Genomic DNA, 19469 nt, shown 5'->3' with positions numbered 1-19469 from the left:
CACAACGTGATGATTTACAGCGACTCAGCACAGATTACTTCATCCCAGAGAGCAAGAAAACAGGTTTTTCGTGGAAAGGACTGGCTTGGTTTGCTGGAAGTGTTCTAACTCCTCTTCTTGGAGATTATTTTCTCTCCTACTGCTGGATCCTTTCCTGCCCATTACCGGTGACAATGACATGCCTGTAACCCTACACCTTTCAAAGCATTTTCAACCTAAAAGCCACAGGCATTTGTTTACAAATAAAGAAATTAGAATAAAATTTTATCTTCAAGTCAGGAGGGGAAGGATAGTGCTGCAAGGTCACATCCTTTCCTTTCTAGTAGAGTCCTACCCTATGATGCTCCCTTCCTTTTCCCCCACTAGTTTATCACGCCCATGGTCACTGATCCTCAGAAAATAAGAAAAAGAGAATTTGCTGCAAATAATTCACTCCTGTCAGCTTCAGAATTTTCCAGGAACAACCTCAAAGTAAACTCCTTTACATTCCTTTCACCTTTGAGATTTCACAACATTTTTAGAGAGAAAACAAAAACACTTCCAAAGGAGTCTGCTCTTTCCCTAAAAAAGCGAAGAAACTGTTTGCCCTGTTAAAAAGTTCTTCCTCAAGGGAAAACCCTTTTCTTTATGCCTCCCGAGCTCAGAGGATAACCCAGGCAAACGCCCACCCCAACACTCAGTACAAATTCTGCTGCTTTCTCCACTCGGCTTCTCCACCTGCCTCTGTGTTCCTGCATTCCCCAGGGCAGCAGTGATAGGCAAGTGTTGCCCAAACTCTGTTCCCAGAGGGAAGCAAAGCAAACAGCTCAGGTGTTTCACAGCCCCTGAGCAGGGCACGGCGAGCAGGACTTTGGGGGCAGCGGCAGTGTGTGCCAGAACGTGCGGCAACCTTCGCTCCTGAACTGAAAGGGGGGATTTCTCTAAAAAGCCACTTCCGCCCCGACCAAGTTTACTCGTGTTTCACTCAGTTTTAGGATTCTCTGCCCATCCTACACACAAACAGCAAAGCAAAGGCACCCTTCCTCCCCAACAGTCCGAGTCTCTTACCTTCCACTTCTTCTTCATCACATACATGTTTAAGGAAGGAAGCCCCTCTATCCAGTACTGCCTCGTCCTCCATCCTATAGTAATAGAAAAGAAAAAAGGAATGCTCAGACTTCTCCTGGAGGGAGCTGTTCGAACCAGCCCAGGTCCTGGGCAGGTTAACTTGCAAGCTGTTGTTCATGTTCCTGTGGGCACTCCCGTCCTCCTTCCAGTGCCTGCTGTTCCTTCATAGAGCTCCTTTCACATGGCGTTTGCTCTAAGCTGGCCTCACGTAGCTCGAGTTCTGACCTTGAGAGGACATCAGCGGTGACAGGTGTGAACAAGGTAATCCCAGCTACAAGTCTTTGGGGGTTTTCCTGTTTCTTGGGTTGGGGGAGGGGTTTCCCCCTTTTTTTCTACAAAGTACAGACACGCAGGCAGGTTGGGGGCTGTCTATGCAATAGCCAAGAGTTTGTGGAGTTCCAGCTTCCCTGTCAAGCTCTCCTGGCAGGCAGTGCGGAGGCAAGCAGGCACCCTGCACACGGACACGCGTTCCACTGCACAGCCCGGCTCCGGCCAGCCCCTTAATACCAGCACAGCACACTTGTCTGCTGGGAGCCCAGCTTTGTGTCACATGCTGGCCTTACAGAAATCTGACATATGAGGATTATCCCGAGACCGAGCTACAGTAAGTCAGACCATCACAGCAGTCATTTATGTGTGTCACCCATTCATTCATCCATTTGGGGAAGGGTTTTAGTAGTTGCCCTTCCTTCCCCTCCCTTTTTCCCTCCACCTCTGATCTGTTTCTGTGGACAACAGAGACTCCTAATTCCAGCCTCGGTCATCGCTGTGCTCCTGCAGCGCTGCCCAGTGCTCCTGCTGCTGTTTCCCCCACCAAATCAGACCCTGCCCACTTTCCAAGGGTACATCTGCAAATCCAGTCTTGACAAGCAAATACAAAAATAATAAAATAATAATTAAAAAAAAAATTGGAGCTGTGTTAAATAATCTCCTTAGAGGCTAAGCACACATTTGCTGCTCACTGCTGGGCAGTTGCTGGGGGAGCTTTGTATGCGAGTACAACTGGGACTGGGATGGTAATCTGTTTTCCTACCAAAAACCAGACATAAAACACCTTTTCTTTATATCCCTGTGGTGGAATAGAGACAAATTCAATTCTGAAAGAGACAAGGCCTTCAGAACTTCTTCCCATCCATACTGCTTCCATGCAACATCCTCTAAGAGCAGTAGCAGCAAACACTTAATTTTACAATTATTTTAAGAAAATATTCAAATTCACAACTATAAAACCTGAATGGATGAATACCAAGAAATCAGAATGCCTTAGGGTGTCTAACTTGCATGCCAACACCTACCTGAATAGAAAGTAAAAAATTAAAGATAAAAACCAAAACTCAGTCACAAAAGGAAGCACCAGAGTCCCATTTCCTGAGCAGGAGCTCAGCAGCCACTGTGCCATCTCTGCCAAGTTTTCCTCCACCCCAAGTGCCTTTACTAACCCACCCATGGCCTCATCCTTGGCTCTTGGTCTGCAGCTGAACTCCCAAAAATAAGTCTCAAATATATCACAGATAAAAAAACAATGAAGAAAATTAGGTCAGATTCAAACCCACTAAGAAAGCCTATGGAAATACACATTTTTCGTTTGGATTATTGGATGGCAATGAATAATAAAGCACCGTACCCAAAAATATATGTGAGCACCAGCCCCCAGGTTTAGGTCCAGTCCAGACCCAGCTCCTCTTTGCACAGGTTGTTCCTGCCCGAATCCCAGAAGCCAGAGGACTTCCAGCAGAAATTTCCCTGGGCTAGGAAAGGTGCCATTCCCCAAGCAGTTGCTGCCAGGCATGGAGGGGTGGGACGTGCTCCCTGCCAGTACAGCACGCCAAGCCAGCACTCAGGCACACATCAGCCTCCCCTGAAAGCTCCAGCTCCTCACTCAATTATTCAAGACTATTTATGCATCTTTTCTGAGGCAACAAAAGGGAACATATTCCATGGATGCCCTTGCCTGTTCACAACGGTTGTGAAGGCACAACCCAATATTTTTTTTTCTGTTTTATTTTTTTCCCCACAAAGTAGCACAGTAGCAGCTTGCTATAAACACAACTGGAAACATCTGGAACAGATGGGACTGGATTTCCAGACCCAACACAAACCGCAGGCGCTTTATTCCCATATAAAGTCTGTTCTTACCCTGGGATTCACCCCTGCTCCCTGAGAATGGACATGCATGCAGGTGTGTTAGGCACCTGTGTATCCTACAGCCCTCCCAAACACCGTGTCCCCAGGGCAGCTCCTCTGTCACAGGCAGCATCAGCCCAGGCATGGGGCAGTTGAGAAGCTACAGTCTGGTAGAGGGGGAAAAGGGAAAGAAAGGAAGCAACTTCCACTGCCTGTGAGGGATACGGTGCTGAGAGTTCACAGGTGCCATCCCCTCGGTGAAATGTCTGCTCAACCAGCCCACAACAGCAGAGCATCCTCCTGGTGTCACCCTGCCAGGCACTGAGCACCCACAGCAGCGGGAATGGCCCCCTCATTCCCAGGAATGGCACCTGGAATGGGTTTATCACATTTAACAGCCATGCTTTCTATCCCTAGAGGGTTGGAAAACTGCTTAGGACACACTGCAAGGCTGGTGCTTTCCCTGAAACACGGATCCAAAGGAGCTGGGGGGTTTTAAAGGGCCAGGAATAGAGCTTGGGTTGCCTTGGCTCGGCGCCCCGGCTCTAATCCGCAGGAGTTTGGTGATTAGACTCCAAGCGTCACCCTCCTTGACTTGGTCTTTTCTGCCCTTCTCAGATTAACACAGCATTTCTGGCAGGCCAAAATCTAGCAAGAAAACATCCTTTACCAATTTGCATGGGGAAACTGTTTCAGCCCCCCTGGAATTTTTCCAACATGATGAAAAGGGAATTGCAGAAACTTTAAAAAAAAAAAAAATCATATGAAACTGCAAGAAAATCTTCAGTTGGGTGTTCAGGGGAAAACTGACAGAGTCCTGTCAGTGAAGTACCTCAGCAAGAGCAGGTATTGTGACCCTCCCATGGAAGGAGATAGAGAGAGAAAAAAGGGTGAAAATAATTTTAGGGCCTCTGAAAGGAGGTGTGCCTTCAGTTAAGCCTGTTTTACCAGCTCCTTGTTGTAAGCAAAGGGACATTCAGGCACTTCTCATCTAGATTCACATCCTCGTGACTGCTACTGCAACATTTTGCAAACAAACCTAAAAAAAAAAAAATAATCAAAAAAACACTGGGTTTCTATTTTCAGGGTCTAGATCTGACAGAATACACTCCAGTGAAAAAACACGAGCTGCTTGAGTAATTGGCCTCTCCGGGCCAGCGATTAGATTGGTGCCAAATATTTTTAGACATGATGTTATGTGTCAATAGGGTTTGAACGAGAGTCACACACGGCCTACCCGGCACTGCAGCAACTCGAATCTGCAGAGCACCAGCAGATACAGCTCACAGAAATATCCCAGCAGACTACTCAGAAAGAACAAGACCAGCTTAGTACTAACAGGGATCCTGGACTTCCTAATGGCTGCGCTCATCTGCCAGCATCTGTTTTGCTCATCACATCAGGAAATCTTTCCACAGGTCTCTGCGCTGCAGCACCAAACACTTGCAAGGCATTTTCCAAGCAGCAAGTAACCTCGGAGTTCCTGTTCCCAGTGCTACTCGAGGCCAGCCCCAGCTCCCCCGGGAGATGGAGTGCTGCCACCGCCCGGCTGCACAGCTCCGGAGCCGCGGAACTCGGGGATTGAGGGCAGGAGAGAGGGAAAGTGGTGTTTGGTGTAAATAGAGAAGGGCTGATGTGGCAACACGAGTTGTTGCACTGAGTTACAACTCGCTGGAGTGAATAAACGCCTAACAGAGCTGGGGAGCACGAGGGGAGAGTTACTGCTCGCTGATAAGCTTTTACGATTCTGCCCATTTCCAATGGCTTTTGCAATCAGGAAGAAACTGCAGCAAACTCCGGACTGCACGAGGAAAAAGAAACGGAGCCAGTTCCGTAATTGAAGCAGCGTAATGCAGAGCCGTGCGAAAATCACATTAAGTCACAGAGCAGCTCCTGTGCCACAGCTCTGCCCAGCAGCCGTGGGGAAGCTGTTCACACTCCTGGGAAAGGCAAAGGTAAATAGGATCCTCCTCCTGCGTGTGCAGGATCAACCACCCTCGACTGCTTGACAGAGCCCGGCACCACTGACCCGTCCAGATTTTTTTCCTCGGAAAACTGCTGTGCACAAAGTGGAGTGGGAGTACGTGGATGGGGATGCTGGGGGAGAAAAGACAAACCCAAGCAGAGAGCGCACTGGGCATCATGGGCTGAGCTGTTTGGCAGGTGCCAAATCCCACACGGATTACTCCTGAATCCACACACAAACTGCTCCCCCTCACCAGGTAGCTCCCAAACACAAAAGGGGAGATTGTTCCAGGAAGGAACACCCACAGCCCCACACTGCTCCCCACAGGCGGAACCAACACTACTTGTGACAAGCAATAACATCCAACCTGCAACTACAGAGACACCAGCAGAACCACTGGCCAGACCTGGAGTGTCTGGACAGTGTCTGGAGAGGCACCTGGACCTGAGCAGGGAGAAGAGCCACCAAAGGCTTTCCCATCAGTGACAGCAGGTGCTCTCACCAAGCCACCCAGGTTAGATGCCGAGTGTGCATCCCAAAGGGAATGAGCCAGCCAGCCAAACAGGCTGCTTCTGTCAGTGGGCTGCACAGAGACAGAGATACCACTATTCCTTTTCTCTGCAAACCTGTGAAGCATTTGGATACTGCAATTGTAGTGGCCAAGTAAACAGGAAACCAGGAAGGAGACTTGGTCCCAGCTGATGCTCTCACAGCCCATACGCAAATGCTTGAATAAACAGACCTAATGCAACCCGTTCCGTTTTAGGGCCCTGATGTGTTTTGGTTTTCTCACATACTTGCATATGGGCTCTATCACACAGAAAAAATGAGCTTCTGACTATACTCAGCATGGCCTCGTTGATGCACTTTTGGAACACGTTGCCAAATTTATCTTGGACGCATTTTCCCGTCAGCTCTAAAGCAGCATTTATTTACAAGCTTTCTCAGCAAAAGGCTACATGTACTCACCCCGAACAGAGCAGGACAGAACCCGCTGCTTCCTGCACAAAGAACATGCACTGCAATATTTATACACCAAATAAATTCCCAATTAAGTCACCTCATTAGGTGAAATGTTTCCCTCTACAGAGGTGTTCTCAGGGATTGAAATTAAGTCCCATGACAGGATTTAAATATGACTCTCAGTTCTTGACTAAATCTTGTTTTCAAAAACTCCTACAGACTGGAACGTCAAGAACTCTAAAGGTTTATCTCAACTCATAGGTGAAGCCCAAGAGAGCACCTTCCCTGAAAGGGAGGTAAGAATCATTTGCATTTGTGTTGACAAAATCAGTTCTATCATTTGGATTTCAATTTTAATCCCTGACAACTTTGCAAGAACTTTGCAAGTTGGATACGTTCCAAAAATGAAGTAGCTCCTGGGAAAAGCAATTAGGAGTGAATGAAGTTGCAGTTTTCTTGTGCACAAACAATAAAGTAACAATATCAAAACACGGGGAAATACAGGGAGAACGCTGGCACTGGATGCCGAGGCAGGTGTAACAGTTGAAGCCTTTGTTTCATTATGTTTAGATTACTTACCATAAAATGACATAACTCTATAGAAGCTGATAAAGTCAGCTGCCTCTTTGTTTTCATTTCCTGGAACTGAAGACTCAGCAAAGAGAAGGTTGTACTGCACTCCAGCTTCATTTGGCAATCTCAGTGCAAGCCCCTCTCCAGCGGGATGGGGTGAATCTCTGCTGCTGAGCACCTGGCTCCTGCCACATCCCACATCCATCTGCTACATTTCACAAAGCTACAGCCAGGAAAAGGTACAGAGACACTCTGAAAGGAATTCTGGCTTGCGCTTCCGCAGGAGCTTTGTGAGATGGAATCAAATGAGATGAATCCACAGGAAGAAGTGATTTCAGACTGCAAATATTATGAATATATCTGTTTGAGGATAACATAAACCAGACATTTTTCATAGCTTAATTTTCTGCAAAGTATGAAACAGAAATGATAAAAAAAAAAAAAAAGCTTTCTCTACAGGCAGAATGTCAGGTTTTATACCCACAAGCAGTAGTGGATTTTTCCTAAAAATTATTATTTCAAGTCACCCTGTGGTCATCTGATCTATTTTTTGCTATTTATTACCGTGACAATGTCACGTCCTGCAACATTTTTGTTACAGTTTTATGCCTTGGAGGCCACTTCTTACTTGACCGTGTGTCTGTCTGAAACCAGTCCTGGTTTATAAAGCAGCAGCTCCTTGTTCCAGCCTGGTGTTAAGAGCTCTTCTCAGGGAATCTGTGCCTAAGTGTGTTGTGTCCTAGGACCAGGAACCATTGCAAGCGTGTATCTGACATCACCTCAGCACATAACTTTCAGAGTACAGAACAGGATACACCTATGTAGAAACCTGGACAAAGAAACAGCAACTGTGGGAATTTTTCCCAGCATCTACCATGTGTTGCCCACCCAGAGTCTCCAAAAGCAAGGATTGGGAAGCCTGGCCTGAGGTAGATTCCCACCTATAAATGAGGATGTTAGAGCTCAGTCCTGCCTGTAGAAGAACGAGGTTATCTGGAATGGGAGGTGCTGGGTTTAAGTCCATTTCCCACTGAGCAAAGGAACAGGCAGTGTGTACAATGCGGGGTGGGGCAGCGCACCACTGGCACCACTCACCCAGGGCTGCTTTTCTCCAGGGAAAACAATCCTGTACGCTCAATCCCGGCTTCCCAGCAAGCAGCTCCCACACCTGTCCTCCCCTCGGACTGCTTTGGGGGAGAAAGTTCTCCCCAGTGATCACCCCCAGCACTCCCCACAAAATGTGTCAGGTCAGCTCATAGCTTAATTTCACTTCTGTAATTACAGTTTGGAGCTTTTCCCTTCCCTCAGGCTTCTGACTTTGAAATGCTCCACTCCTAGAGCTGCACCTTGTCCCACCATCACCTCCCCAGTCACCTCCGAGATGCTGGAGTCACTCTAAAAGCATCGCAAAGCTCTGGACCACCGACGGTAACCCGAGTACAGAGAGTGTGCCGGCTTCCTGCTGTGAGGAGGACAGGCAAGGCCTGATCCAGCACAAAGCTCGGCTGGCAGAGGCGGAGAGCCTGTTGTATAAAACATTCTGGACATATGTGAAGCAGCCAAGGGAGCTAATGCACCCTCAGCACTTCCCAGAGTGCAGGCGCAGCATTTCTGATCCCATTCTAAGCGTTCTGACGTGGTTTCACGATATGCTGGTTTCAAAAACATAATCCAGCAGAAAGGATATTTTTAAACAGGGATGATTTCAGGAAACTGCTCCACCACTTCCACAAGCAGGAAATTCTCCAAGTGCGCTTATCACCAAATCCTGCCAACTTTACCTGGTTACTAGATGGCAGTCTCCAGAAAATCTGCAATATTTCCAAGCTGGAGCAATTACTCCAGAGTAAGATGGGGCATGATACCGCTTGAGCTCACATCCACAGGGGTGTGATCAGAGCACACAGATGTAAAACTAAACCAGAAGGGTACACCTACCAAAACCAAATGCCAGCACACACACGTGAGTCAGGCAGAGGAAAGAACTTCTCCAAAAATATAAGACAAGCAAGAAAACCAGTGGGCTTTTGACCTCATCCTCACTTGGGTGCCAACTGCTCATCTGGAAGACCTTTATAGTGACGGTTCCTTGGGGTGACAAGACAAAATCTCTGCTGAGGAAGGTCACTGGCATCAGTCCCGGTGAATGCATCAAACGTTAATTTAATAATAGTCACTCAAAACTAATGCAGACCTGAGAGCCAGAAATGCAAACAGCCAACTTTCAAACTAAATGCCCTTCTTGCCTCCACTGGCTGCACTGGGAAGGAAAAAAAAAAAAAACAAACACCACCAAAAAACCCAATCAAAAACCAAAAACAAACAAAAAAACCCAAACCCACAAACAAACAAAAACAAAAAACACACCCACCAAAAAAAAAAAAAAAAAACACAGCAAGAAACAAAAATATAATAAAAAACCCCACAAAACCACAAGCCAGTGGAAGTTTACTGAAGATGAAGAAACAATACTTCCAGAGAGGAGAAAAGGGAGAGAAATGCAAACCCAAGTTATTTTAAAGCCATCTGAGACTAAACTGAAATAAAGAATTTCATCACTTCCACCAATTTAGGCTCCAGTCACAGCCCACAGCATCACAGACCCGGGGAGCTGTTCTGTCTCCCAGGAGAGCCAAGTGCTCAGCAAAACACTGATTACACAAGCCACAGAGCCCAAGGGATGCTGGTCCCTCACGAGTGACACCCACGAGGATCACTCAGCACAAACACGGCTGCAAGTGACAACTGCCTTCTGTGTGGCCACAGATCCTGCTCCAGGAGAGCATCTGCTGTGCTGTGACCGGGCTGTTGTGACAACACCACATATGTGTGGTCCCTGGCTATTGCTAACCAGACTTGCACCCACAGGCAGGAAAACTTTCACTCCTCAAAATTTCACATCATAATACTGGAGAGGCAGGTTGGTAGGAAACTGCTGTTAAAGAGCACCAGCAGCCACTGGGATAATAGATAGTCTGAGAGAGTCTCACTGCCACAGCCACCAGCCCACAGAGCGCTCATCCACACAGTCCCACCCTTGGCAGCGTCTGCAGAGAAGGCAAAGGGGGATGTTGTAAACTTCCAGGGAGCAGGTCGCTGGAGCACGGAGCAGAGCACCACCTGCGGGTGCCTCTTGCCCGTCCATGCGCTCAGCTCGTGACAGCAGCGTGCCACGGTGACCCACTCGTCACCTCACCTTCGAGGGGTGATGCCAGTGAGGAGCAGCCCCAGCCCGTGATCTTTACAGTCGGTCCTGCAGACCAATTAGTCACTAATCAGAGGCTGGCCCAGAGCAGGCAGGGGCACATGATTGCGTTCTCGCCGCATTAGTCAGCGGACGGAGCAATACGGGTTCCTTCACCAGGACACCAGCTCAAACGTGAGGAACATGATGAAGCATAAAAGCAGAGTGGTATGAGCAGACAACACATGGTCCTGCATAAAGGCAATGCATTTAGAAATGTTCAACTCACCTCACCAGCAAAATGTGTTTGCTGCTGGGCTGGTATTTTGCTTCATGGGAGAGTCGTGATCTAAGTTCGGTTCTCAGTGCCCTAAAGCTGGATTTGCTGTATCCTCCAACCACAGCCAAGAGCGCAGAACCCAAGTGCTGAGCAGGCAGCTCCCAAGTTTTAACAAGACCGTCCTCTACGTGACATCCATTTAAGGGCAGCTCAAAATAGACTTACTCATATCAGCCTAAAACAAGACTGCAAAGAAAACAACAGCCCAAGAGCTGAAAAGTAACTTCATGCCAGAAAGTGTTCACAGCTAATTCTTGTGAACTCCTTCCTTGTGACCCACCGCCATGGAAGAACAATTCCTCCAAAACAGGAGGTCTGGGTCCTCCAAAGTAACCTAAGCACTGGTGTAATGACTAATGAGCTTGGACAGAACACCAAGCAGATTTCTGCATGGAAAGAGAAAATGAGATTTTAGCATCGGTATTTCTTTCAGACAAGGTCTGGAAAACTTCATCCACTCAAGGAAAGGACTTTGAAAGAAATCATTCTTCTGGAGAGAAACAAACTAAAATGTAAGACCGCTTGCATCTCCCTTTTCCACAGGAAGGGTACTGAGGTCCCTCTGCAGCCACTCAAGCATTTGTCACTGGAATGAGCTCCTCTCCCGGTATGGCAACTGGCTCCTTCCGACTCCAGAGCACTAGTCCATAAACATGAACTTTCCAGACATCCTTCAAATGTTCTCTTCAGATTTCCCAGGTTCCTCTGCAACTCAGCCCTCTACCCATGAGGGTTTCAAGTCATGGTGTTTTAACACAAGCAAGATGCATAAAAATGACTTTATAGCTCCCTCATTCTCTTTGCTCTTCTTCAGAAACTCTGTATAGAGCAAGAGTTGCTACTTCTGTTTTAGGAACTATAAACTCAAAGGCATCTTCAGGAACCAAAAGTTGATATTAACACACTGTGCTGGTTTGTCTGGGGTACAGCTCCAGTTCCTGCCCTGGGAGTGAGCAGCAGCGCTTGGTTGCTGGCTGGGGTTAAACCAGGACAGTCATTTTTGTGCCCAATGAGGGGCATGAAGGGTTCAAAATAACAGCAGATTTGATTGGAATGTGCTAGATGGTCTTTATAGCTGTAATTGCCCCATGGTCATCAATCAGCAGGCTCTGTGCTTGCTGTGGGCATCTGTGTGCTGGCACCTAGAGTTCGTCAGGGGCCGCTTTTGCTTTCGGTGCTCACCCGTGCTGCTTATCATCTGGCTGTGCCGGGCCTGGGAACCTTCTGATAACAGCAACGACAACGCGCCCGCGTGGGCCCGGGGCCAGGGCACGGCTGCTGAACTGGGCAGGCTGGCACTCCACTGGGAACTTGAGTCCATGGGCTGTGATCTGTGGATGAGTCCTGCAGGAGCAGGACACCCCGAAGGGTAAGTCCATGCTGGAGGAGGTTCATCGCAAAGCATCTGGCCACCTTGGAGCATCAGGGGTTGTGCATGAGGTCACCCTGGAGCACCTCAAAGCTTGGGTCAATCACCCACCGTCTGCTTTCATCCTCTTTTTCCCATGCATCTGCCTAAGACACTGGAGACAGTCATTCTTTGGGAAAAAAACTCAGGAAAACAACTTTCCATAACAGGTCTGAAACAGTTTGTTTGCTTTGGTAATAGATAATTCATAAAAGCACAACAGGACAAAGCAATTTTCACGCTCCCTTTTTAAGCTGTCAGGGCCAAGTAAACGTTTTGCTGACCTAGTGATTCAAAAAGTAAATAAATAAATAAAAGATGAAAAGCAGTTCTGCAGTTTGGCATTTCAGGTGTGGCCACAAAACAAGTCAGCACGTCTGGGGATGGCAATGCACGGTCAGCAGCCGTGGAGCATCATCTGCCCAGTGTGGTCATCTCCTGGCTCTTCGTAGCTGTTCCGATTCATCCCTGACTCAGCAGAAATCCTTCCCAGCGGTATTCCTGGGTGCTGTACTTACGCGAGTTGGTGCACGCAAATTTCACTGGGCATCTTCAACTCCAAATCTCCATTCCAGAAGAGAGTACCAAAGCAGCCAACTCCAGCCAATTTGAAAGAAGTTCAGATAGAAAGCTGCCTTTGGGGCCTCAGAAAGCAGGAGAGAGGACAGATAGTCGTGGTGTGTCCCTGGCAGGCCACCCAGCTCATGGCCACAGCTTCTCTTAAATACAGGCACTTCTCTTAAATACAGGCTGTAACCACTGTGACTGGACCCTGCTGTACCTGTTTGGCAATCACACACAGAGTGGACACACCAGCTAACAAAGAACAGCCTCATGTCCAGCACCCAGTTGCAACACGGCTGTTTAAAGGTAAACGGGAAATAGGCTACAGTAATATTAAATCCCAGTTATCTGCACCCGTTATCTTGCACTTTTTTATTGCTAAGCAGAATGACTGGCCTGGGAACAGAGCCAGAAAAGCTGGGCTGATATCACAGTTCAAGACTTCAGAGATATTACTGAGAATTACAAGTTAAGGGTCACATCCAGATCTGTACTGACCCCTCCACAAAACACCCCAGGTACCTTCACTGAGTCACAAGTCAAACCCTCACAGGAAAATACTGAGCTGATGGTAACCCAAGGCATTACTGGACGGGGATCACTTAATGCAAAGGTGCCTCATTCATCATTTAGAACTAAAAAGGCAGAAGCAGGTTCAAGACGGATGGCTTCACCTGTAGAAAAGTTTTTACAGAAACTTTTACAGGAATCTCTGCACTCCCACATTTCTGAAGGCTCAGGGGACATCCAGATTATTTGCTGGGAGATATATTTTGAGCACGATGAGCTTAAGTTGGTTTTTTCAATGCTTTTTAATAAATTAGGTTGTATTGCTAATGTTCAGTGAACTGGGCTCTTTAGCTTGATCTTTAATTCGAGTAATTATTTTAAAAGCAGGAGACATGATCTCCCTTTATTCAGTCTCTGGAGAGGATTCTGACACTGAAAGATACAGTCGGAGTTTCCACAGGGTTGTTTTGCAGCATATTCCCTTTCAACAAAATTTGTTATTGTATCTCTGGCAAAGGAAAGAGACAGGTGACCCAAACAAAACTTGGGAAATATGGAGGTTTTTCTTTTGCAGCAATTCCTACTGTTTTGTTCACAGGTCCAGAGTGCCCACCCCAGGTTAAACTCTAGGAAAACAATCACGGTAACGTGCCCACTCCTTTAATTTATACTGCCAGTCGGAATAAGCCATGAAGCTGAGCAGTCAGAGCATCCTTGGCTGGAGCCCCATGCCCACAATCACCAAGGCAGGGCGCCTGGGCTTGCCTTGTCGATGAAACACGGGCCTAAGCCCACGCTCCAGCCCAGGCTTGCTCACATTCCTTCCATGCTAGCAGGCTCTCAGGCTGAGCTTCAGAGCACTGCCAAGGGGGCAACCGAAAAGCCAACATGGGCAGGCAGATGAGATGATGGTTGTAGGCACCTTCCAACTGAAACATGCTACTGTAAATCAATATTCTATTCTGCAACCTCTCTCTGACACCACCCTTCAAGGTCCTATCGAAGATGCACTCAAGACTTTGCACTGGTCTTCCATCGATTTCCAACCCCACCCTGCAAGCAGCTCACGGCTGCAATCTAGACTTTGTCCCTACACCCCTCGGGCCCCACTGGATCAATGCTCTCCATGCACTGTCCTATCTCACCACATGTTTCTCCCATTCATGCCAGTGGAACTACTCATGCAGGACTCACCCCAGCACGGCCTTAAAGGTCAATGGGTTGAACTGCCTCCAGGCCAGAAGTTACCTGTGCTGAAGTGTTTTGTGGCACTAAGGCAGTGGCTCCACGTTTGCAACCCTTCTGCACTGATACAGGTGTCACTGCACTGAAACTCCACCAGCAGCGCTACAAAGGCATCCAGTACCACTTCCATGGAACGCCACACTCACACTTCGCCTGGGGCAGCGCTCCTCAGACCTGGTTACTGCTCACCTAAGAGATCACGAAATGTTAAACAATGGATGTGGAATACTCCCATGGCACCACACGCTGGATTGCTGTGCCACTGAGGCTCTGGAACGGGGCTTCACTGGGGACACAAGAGAACAAAGCACCATCTCTTTTTCCCTGCTGATGATTGTTCCTGCCTAGAAGGACACACAGGAGGCTCTGTTGAGTGGGGCTGCCGGTCCTGAGCTGCGCTCTGTGTCTGCTGAATGCACAAACTGTCACCCCGGGAAGTGAGCTCAGACTAGGCGAATTTAACAAAAACAGGTAAAATCCACTTCAAGATAACCACATTTGCCAACTCTGAGACCTAAGCAAAATGAGCAGGACCAGTTGCCACAAATGAGAAATATACTTCAATTCCAGTGCAACACACAGGTTTAATATGCTCAAATGTCACTTTTCCTCGAGCTACTGAGCAACTATTTCCCAACTTCATTCTAAACAGTCTTCTCATATTTAGTAACCTTGATGAAAGATCTTTGCGCTTACGATGAAAGGTTGACAATGCGTCTGAAGTGTTACACAGTCGAAGGTACAATAAAAGCAGTTAACTTTTGCAACCTTCTGTTCAAGGTTAAGAGTTGAAATGAGATCAGTAAACCTTCAAGAGGTGATTAAAATGAAGTAAAAACTTATTAAAAAAATGAGGGGAAAATACCCAAATTTTCAAGTTGCACACAAAAGAGAGACAAGTTCTGTTTTGGTGCCTACTACACAAAATAAAGAAAACAGGAAAATTTTAATAAAGATGATTAGTTAACATGCAAGACTCCAGTTGTTGTATTTGACTTCAGATTACACATCTGCATAGTCATCAAAATCAGGGCCTTTGCATGTCTTGCTCAGAAACCGGTAGCAGAAAAAGACAGAAGACACCACAGGAATAAATCCTAAGTGAAAAAAGCCAACAATTTGTTGCACATGCAAACCCCACCAGGATTTCTTGCATAACACCAGCTCATTGTGGTAACTTGTAAAAGAAAGTAAAATTCAACCTCCCCTGGGGAACAATCACATCAAATTTCAGTCTGTTTCATTAACTCCACAGATGAGCAGCAGTCACTTCACAGAGACCAAAAGAAGAGGTACCATTCCCATCACAGTTCTGTATTATCTATATGTTATTACTAATTATAATATATTATTATTGTTAGAATTGAACAAAGTTATTTTTGTAATTATAATTCCTAAGACAATAAAGAGATCTGAGTAATCCTCAGTCTTAAGTCATTCAAACAATTCCCACCACCACCACCTTCAGGTTTGCAACTCGCTTTGAGACACCAGCTGTACGGATCAATACTTATGGAAAGACAATTAAGGCTTATTTCAAGACAGATCTAATACAAAGTATTTACCAATCATATATAGTAGCAAAAGAGAAATATGATCCTGTTCCCCTATAAATGTAGTAATATAATACAGCTAGGATTTGAAACACCAGGACTTGGAAAATTCTCCTTCCCAGTTAAAAGGATTTCCTTACAAGGATAGTAAATATACAGATCAGACACACATTTATGTATATAAACAATACCTCTTCTTTAAATCCCCCTTCAGTTTCTGTTTTACTTTGGCAGCAGGATGAGCTCTGCTAACAGCACATGTTTCTGGAATACAGATGCTGAAAGTTCATTTGAACCACACAGTCAAATGTTTCTGATATTGGTGACACTGAATCATTTCTTCTGATTCGTCTGGATAGAAAGTCAGATAAAAACAGGGCTGTTTGCAATTTCCCCTGCTGTACTCAGGAGGCTGAGCTGCACTCCAACAGTACAGATTTACACCACTCAGTTTGGGCAGAAATCCACAGTTCCAAACCAAACTGAAGGCCAAGAACTGAGATGTGGGCTTCTTTGATTTTCTAATTTCTCCTGTAAAACTCCAGGCAACTTCACCCCACTGACAGTCCCTGTGGCAACTTCAAACCTTCCTTATGTGAAAAGCTCCTAATTGCGGGACAGCAATTCAAAGACATTTTCATCTCTTCAGTTAATGTAATTAGGCCATTGAGAAACAGGAGTTCTGCAGCTTTTTCCTTACACCACACACTGCTTTATCACCCAATTACGGGCGCTGTAATTGTCTCCGACACCGTCCAAAGGCAATAAAAAGCATTCCTGCCACAAACTGCACACAACCCAGAGCAAACTCAGGAGAAACGAGATGCTGCAGCGACCCAAACTTCAAGGGCAGGGGGGCAGAAGCCTTGTTTTGAGCGGTTGTGGGAATTCCTGCAACCTTGACCGTTTTATGGCTCTATTTTCATTTCAAGCCACACAGGGAACCAAGCTTTCTTAACTGAGTTAAGAGAAAGACCTTTGCTTCCCCATCCAAGTCCTGCTGTTTAGCAGGAGCACAAAAGAGAAGCTCTCCTTCCACCAGACGCAGCACAATGACACGGAGGCGCGCTCCTTTATCAATATTAACCGTAAACTGCTATTACTGGCTTTTCAAAGAGCACTCCCCCTTCCAAGCCTTCTAAGTGGATTTGAAGCCGGAAGCAGCTAATTGACTTGGAACGAGGAGTTATCAGAACCCCTTTTAATTTGCTCAGAGCAAGAGTTCCCATTCTAAACCTAATGCACACAGAAAATACGTGCGAGGCAGGGCGCTGGAGCGTGACGAGGATGCTCCAGCGCTGAGGCCATGAAGGCACTTTTACCAGCACTGAGGGACCGGCCGGTGCCGCAGCACCGGAGTCAGAGCGCCGTGAACGCTGCTTGCAGCCAGGCGTCTTCAAACCCTCCTTCCAAGTCCTCTGGTGCTCCCAACCCACAGGAAGGAGCGGAGTGCAGAACCAGTAAAAGTGACAGTATTTTGATAAGGATGCGTGTCATGACATAAAATATAAACATTTAATTTAAAAAATAAAAATGAGGTGTTCAGCAAATCCACACTAACATGTGGCATGTAGGCACACAGGAGCATCCCTTGCTGTGCCCACAGGGTCCTTTTTTGGGCATCCAACTCCAAAAACACCTATTTCCTCCAGTATGTCTTTGCTCAAAGCAACACCTTGCCTTTATGTCCCTCTGGCAGGACAGCACCTCTGACTCTGACAGCAAGTATCACTATGCAGACTTACTGGAAGAAAAATAAAGAAAACTTCTCTCTGTACTCTCTCACACAGCAATTTTCCTTCACTACTTTGCCCAAAACACCTCCCAGCTCGTTATTTATTACGGCTCTCCAGGGTGGCAGCATTAGAAACCCTTCAGCCAGAGACACAAGTGGTTTCCTCACCCTCTTTGATAAGCAGGTAGATCTGAAAACAAAGGGACTTATAGATTTTCCATTCTCACGGGGATGTTTTCCTGTGAACTGCACTTTGTGCACAAATTCATCTTATTCTTATCAGCGTAAGACATCAGTAACATAAGTATTTGCCCCACACCCACAGCATTTCTAAAGCTCCCTTTAAAAACCTGCTGCAAGGAATACCACAACACAGCACCAGGCTGTTCTCTGGCTGCAGAGGAGTTTCAAGATTTAAAATCATGACACGGAAGTTTGAAGGAAAACCCTGCAGAGTTGTGAGCTGCACAGAATCCTGCGGGACCTTGCTGGGAGCCGACTGGATGAGCGCAGGGTGTTACCTTGTCAGGAATGCCCTGTGCACACATATGAAAGCTTCATCCCTCCTCCCCACAGCTGGGGGAAGGAAAAAAGAAAAATCCATAATTCCTTTTCATCCCGCTTTTAAGTCAGGACAGCAGCAGGGGGGAAATGATGAAGCAGCAGATTGCATTAACATTCGCCCTTCGGATCCCAACAACCCTCACAGGCAGGTGAAGTTACTGAGAGCTAAAATCACCAGCTGAAACCAGGCTTTGCAAAACTGAACCCATCCTCTGACACCACCAGAGTCACCAGGAAAGGTCTGTGAGCACAGAAGGGCAGGCCAGGGAAGGAAGGGCACAGACTAGGACATGTAGCTCATGTACATGCTCTGAGCGAGCAGAGATGCAAACAGTCCCATTTAATCATCCTGCATAGGACTGGAAACTGTAACAATAAAATGAAGGTTCGCATTAAATACTGGCTGAGGTTCGGGTGCCTAAAGGAGTTTTGGTCAGGGAAGGCTCTGTACCTCTTCAGGCACAATTTCCTACTGATATCAACCAAAATAAGAACTAGGCATATCCCTGCAGCCTATCACTTAGCAGCATATTCTGTCCCACACACAGTATGCAACTCTGCACATTTTATTAAATTCACCTAGCAAAGTTTCTCTTTTTTTTAAATGGAAAACAGGCCCATTACAGGGATAACCAGAAGAACAAAGCCCCTAAGCAGGCGGCAGCACACGCACCAAGTCACATTTAGATGCAGAGTAACTGCATCTCTCTGACACAAAAGGCACAAGTCCCTATATTTAGTACGCGGAGCAGCTCTCCGACGGAGCTGCTCCTGCTCGGATCTGCCCCAGGGCCCAACCTCGCTCCTTAAGCACCCAACTTCACCGAGAGGAGCAGCTCTGCGGAACGACTCCGCAGGCTCCCGCCGCGCCCCGAGCCACGCGCGCTCCTGGAAGAGCCTTTTCCCACGCCCTGGGAGCTCTCGGCACATCCGAGTGCACCGGCTCCTCCTGAACGCGAGTGCTGAAGGAGTGCGCTCCTAAGGCAGGAGAAATACATTAATAACTAACGTTGTGGGAAAAAAAAAAGGAAAAAAAAAAGGAAAAAAAAAACCCAAGCCCAAAGATGGTTAAATCTTCATTTCCCCCGCGCGCTCTCGCTCTGCATGGCAGCGCTCCACAGGAAGCACCAAAAGGGCAAACAAGCAGCAAGAAGCTGGTTTTGGATAATAAAACACCCCGTACGGCCATACACCAGGTGGAAAACTGAAACCGTGGGAGCGACGAGGATCCCCTCGACCCGGCGGCTGCTGACAACCCGCTAAAGATGAACCGAAACCGCAAAAAAAAAAAGTTTTCAAACACCGTGAAAGGTTTCTAAAGTTGGCTCCAGCTGAGCCGGTCACGGAGGAAGAGAACGAGGAGAGAAAAAAGCGTGTCCCGGCGCTGCCCCCCGCTGCTCCCGTTCGCTCACCTCCGGGGCTCGGGCTTGCGGCGTTCCTCCAGCTTGGCGGCGGGCGGCGGCTGCGGGGCAGCCGGGGCGGCGGGCGGGGGTTGCGGGGGCGCGGCGGGCGGGCTCAGCGGGGCATGGCGACGGCCCTACACCTGCCTCTCCGTGTCCGAGTCCGAGTCCGTGTCCGTGTCCGTGCGGGTGAGCGCCCGCGGCAGCCCGAGCGAGCGGCGCGGCTGTGCTGG

At 47.4% G+C, this 19469-nt stretch overlaps 1 protein-coding gene across 4 annotated transcripts in view; it reads right to left on the bottom strand.

Annotated features, from left to right (window-relative positions):
• The window catches only part of SLC4A4 (solute carrier family 4 member 4), a 139993-nt gene that overhangs the window by 90617 nt on the left and 29907 nt on the right, over window positions 1–19469 (bottom strand). For 3 of the 4 annotated variants that reach the window (XM_050320454.1, XM_050320457.1, XM_050320455.1), the window contains exon 3: window positions 1048–1121. In XM_050320454.1, the coding sequence (XP_050176411.1) occupies window positions 1048–1121 (74 nt within the window). Of the gene's footprint in view, window positions 1–1047; window positions 1122–19248; window positions 19386–19469 lie in introns of those variants that run through there. The other variant, XM_050320456.1, reaches the window with a different exon arrangement.

Source organism: Myiozetetes cayanensis, unplaced genomic scaffold (genome assembly GCF_022539395.1).
Source record: "Myiozetetes cayanensis isolate MyiCay16 unplaced genomic scaffold, myiCay2020 scf24, whole genome shotgun sequence".
Classification (NCBI taxonomy): domain Eukaryota; kingdom Metazoa; phylum Chordata; class Aves; order Passeriformes; family Tyrannidae; genus Myiozetetes; species Myiozetetes cayanensis.
The sequence above is the reverse complement of the archived record's forward strand: the minus strand, read 5'-3'. Positions and strand labels throughout refer to the sequence as shown.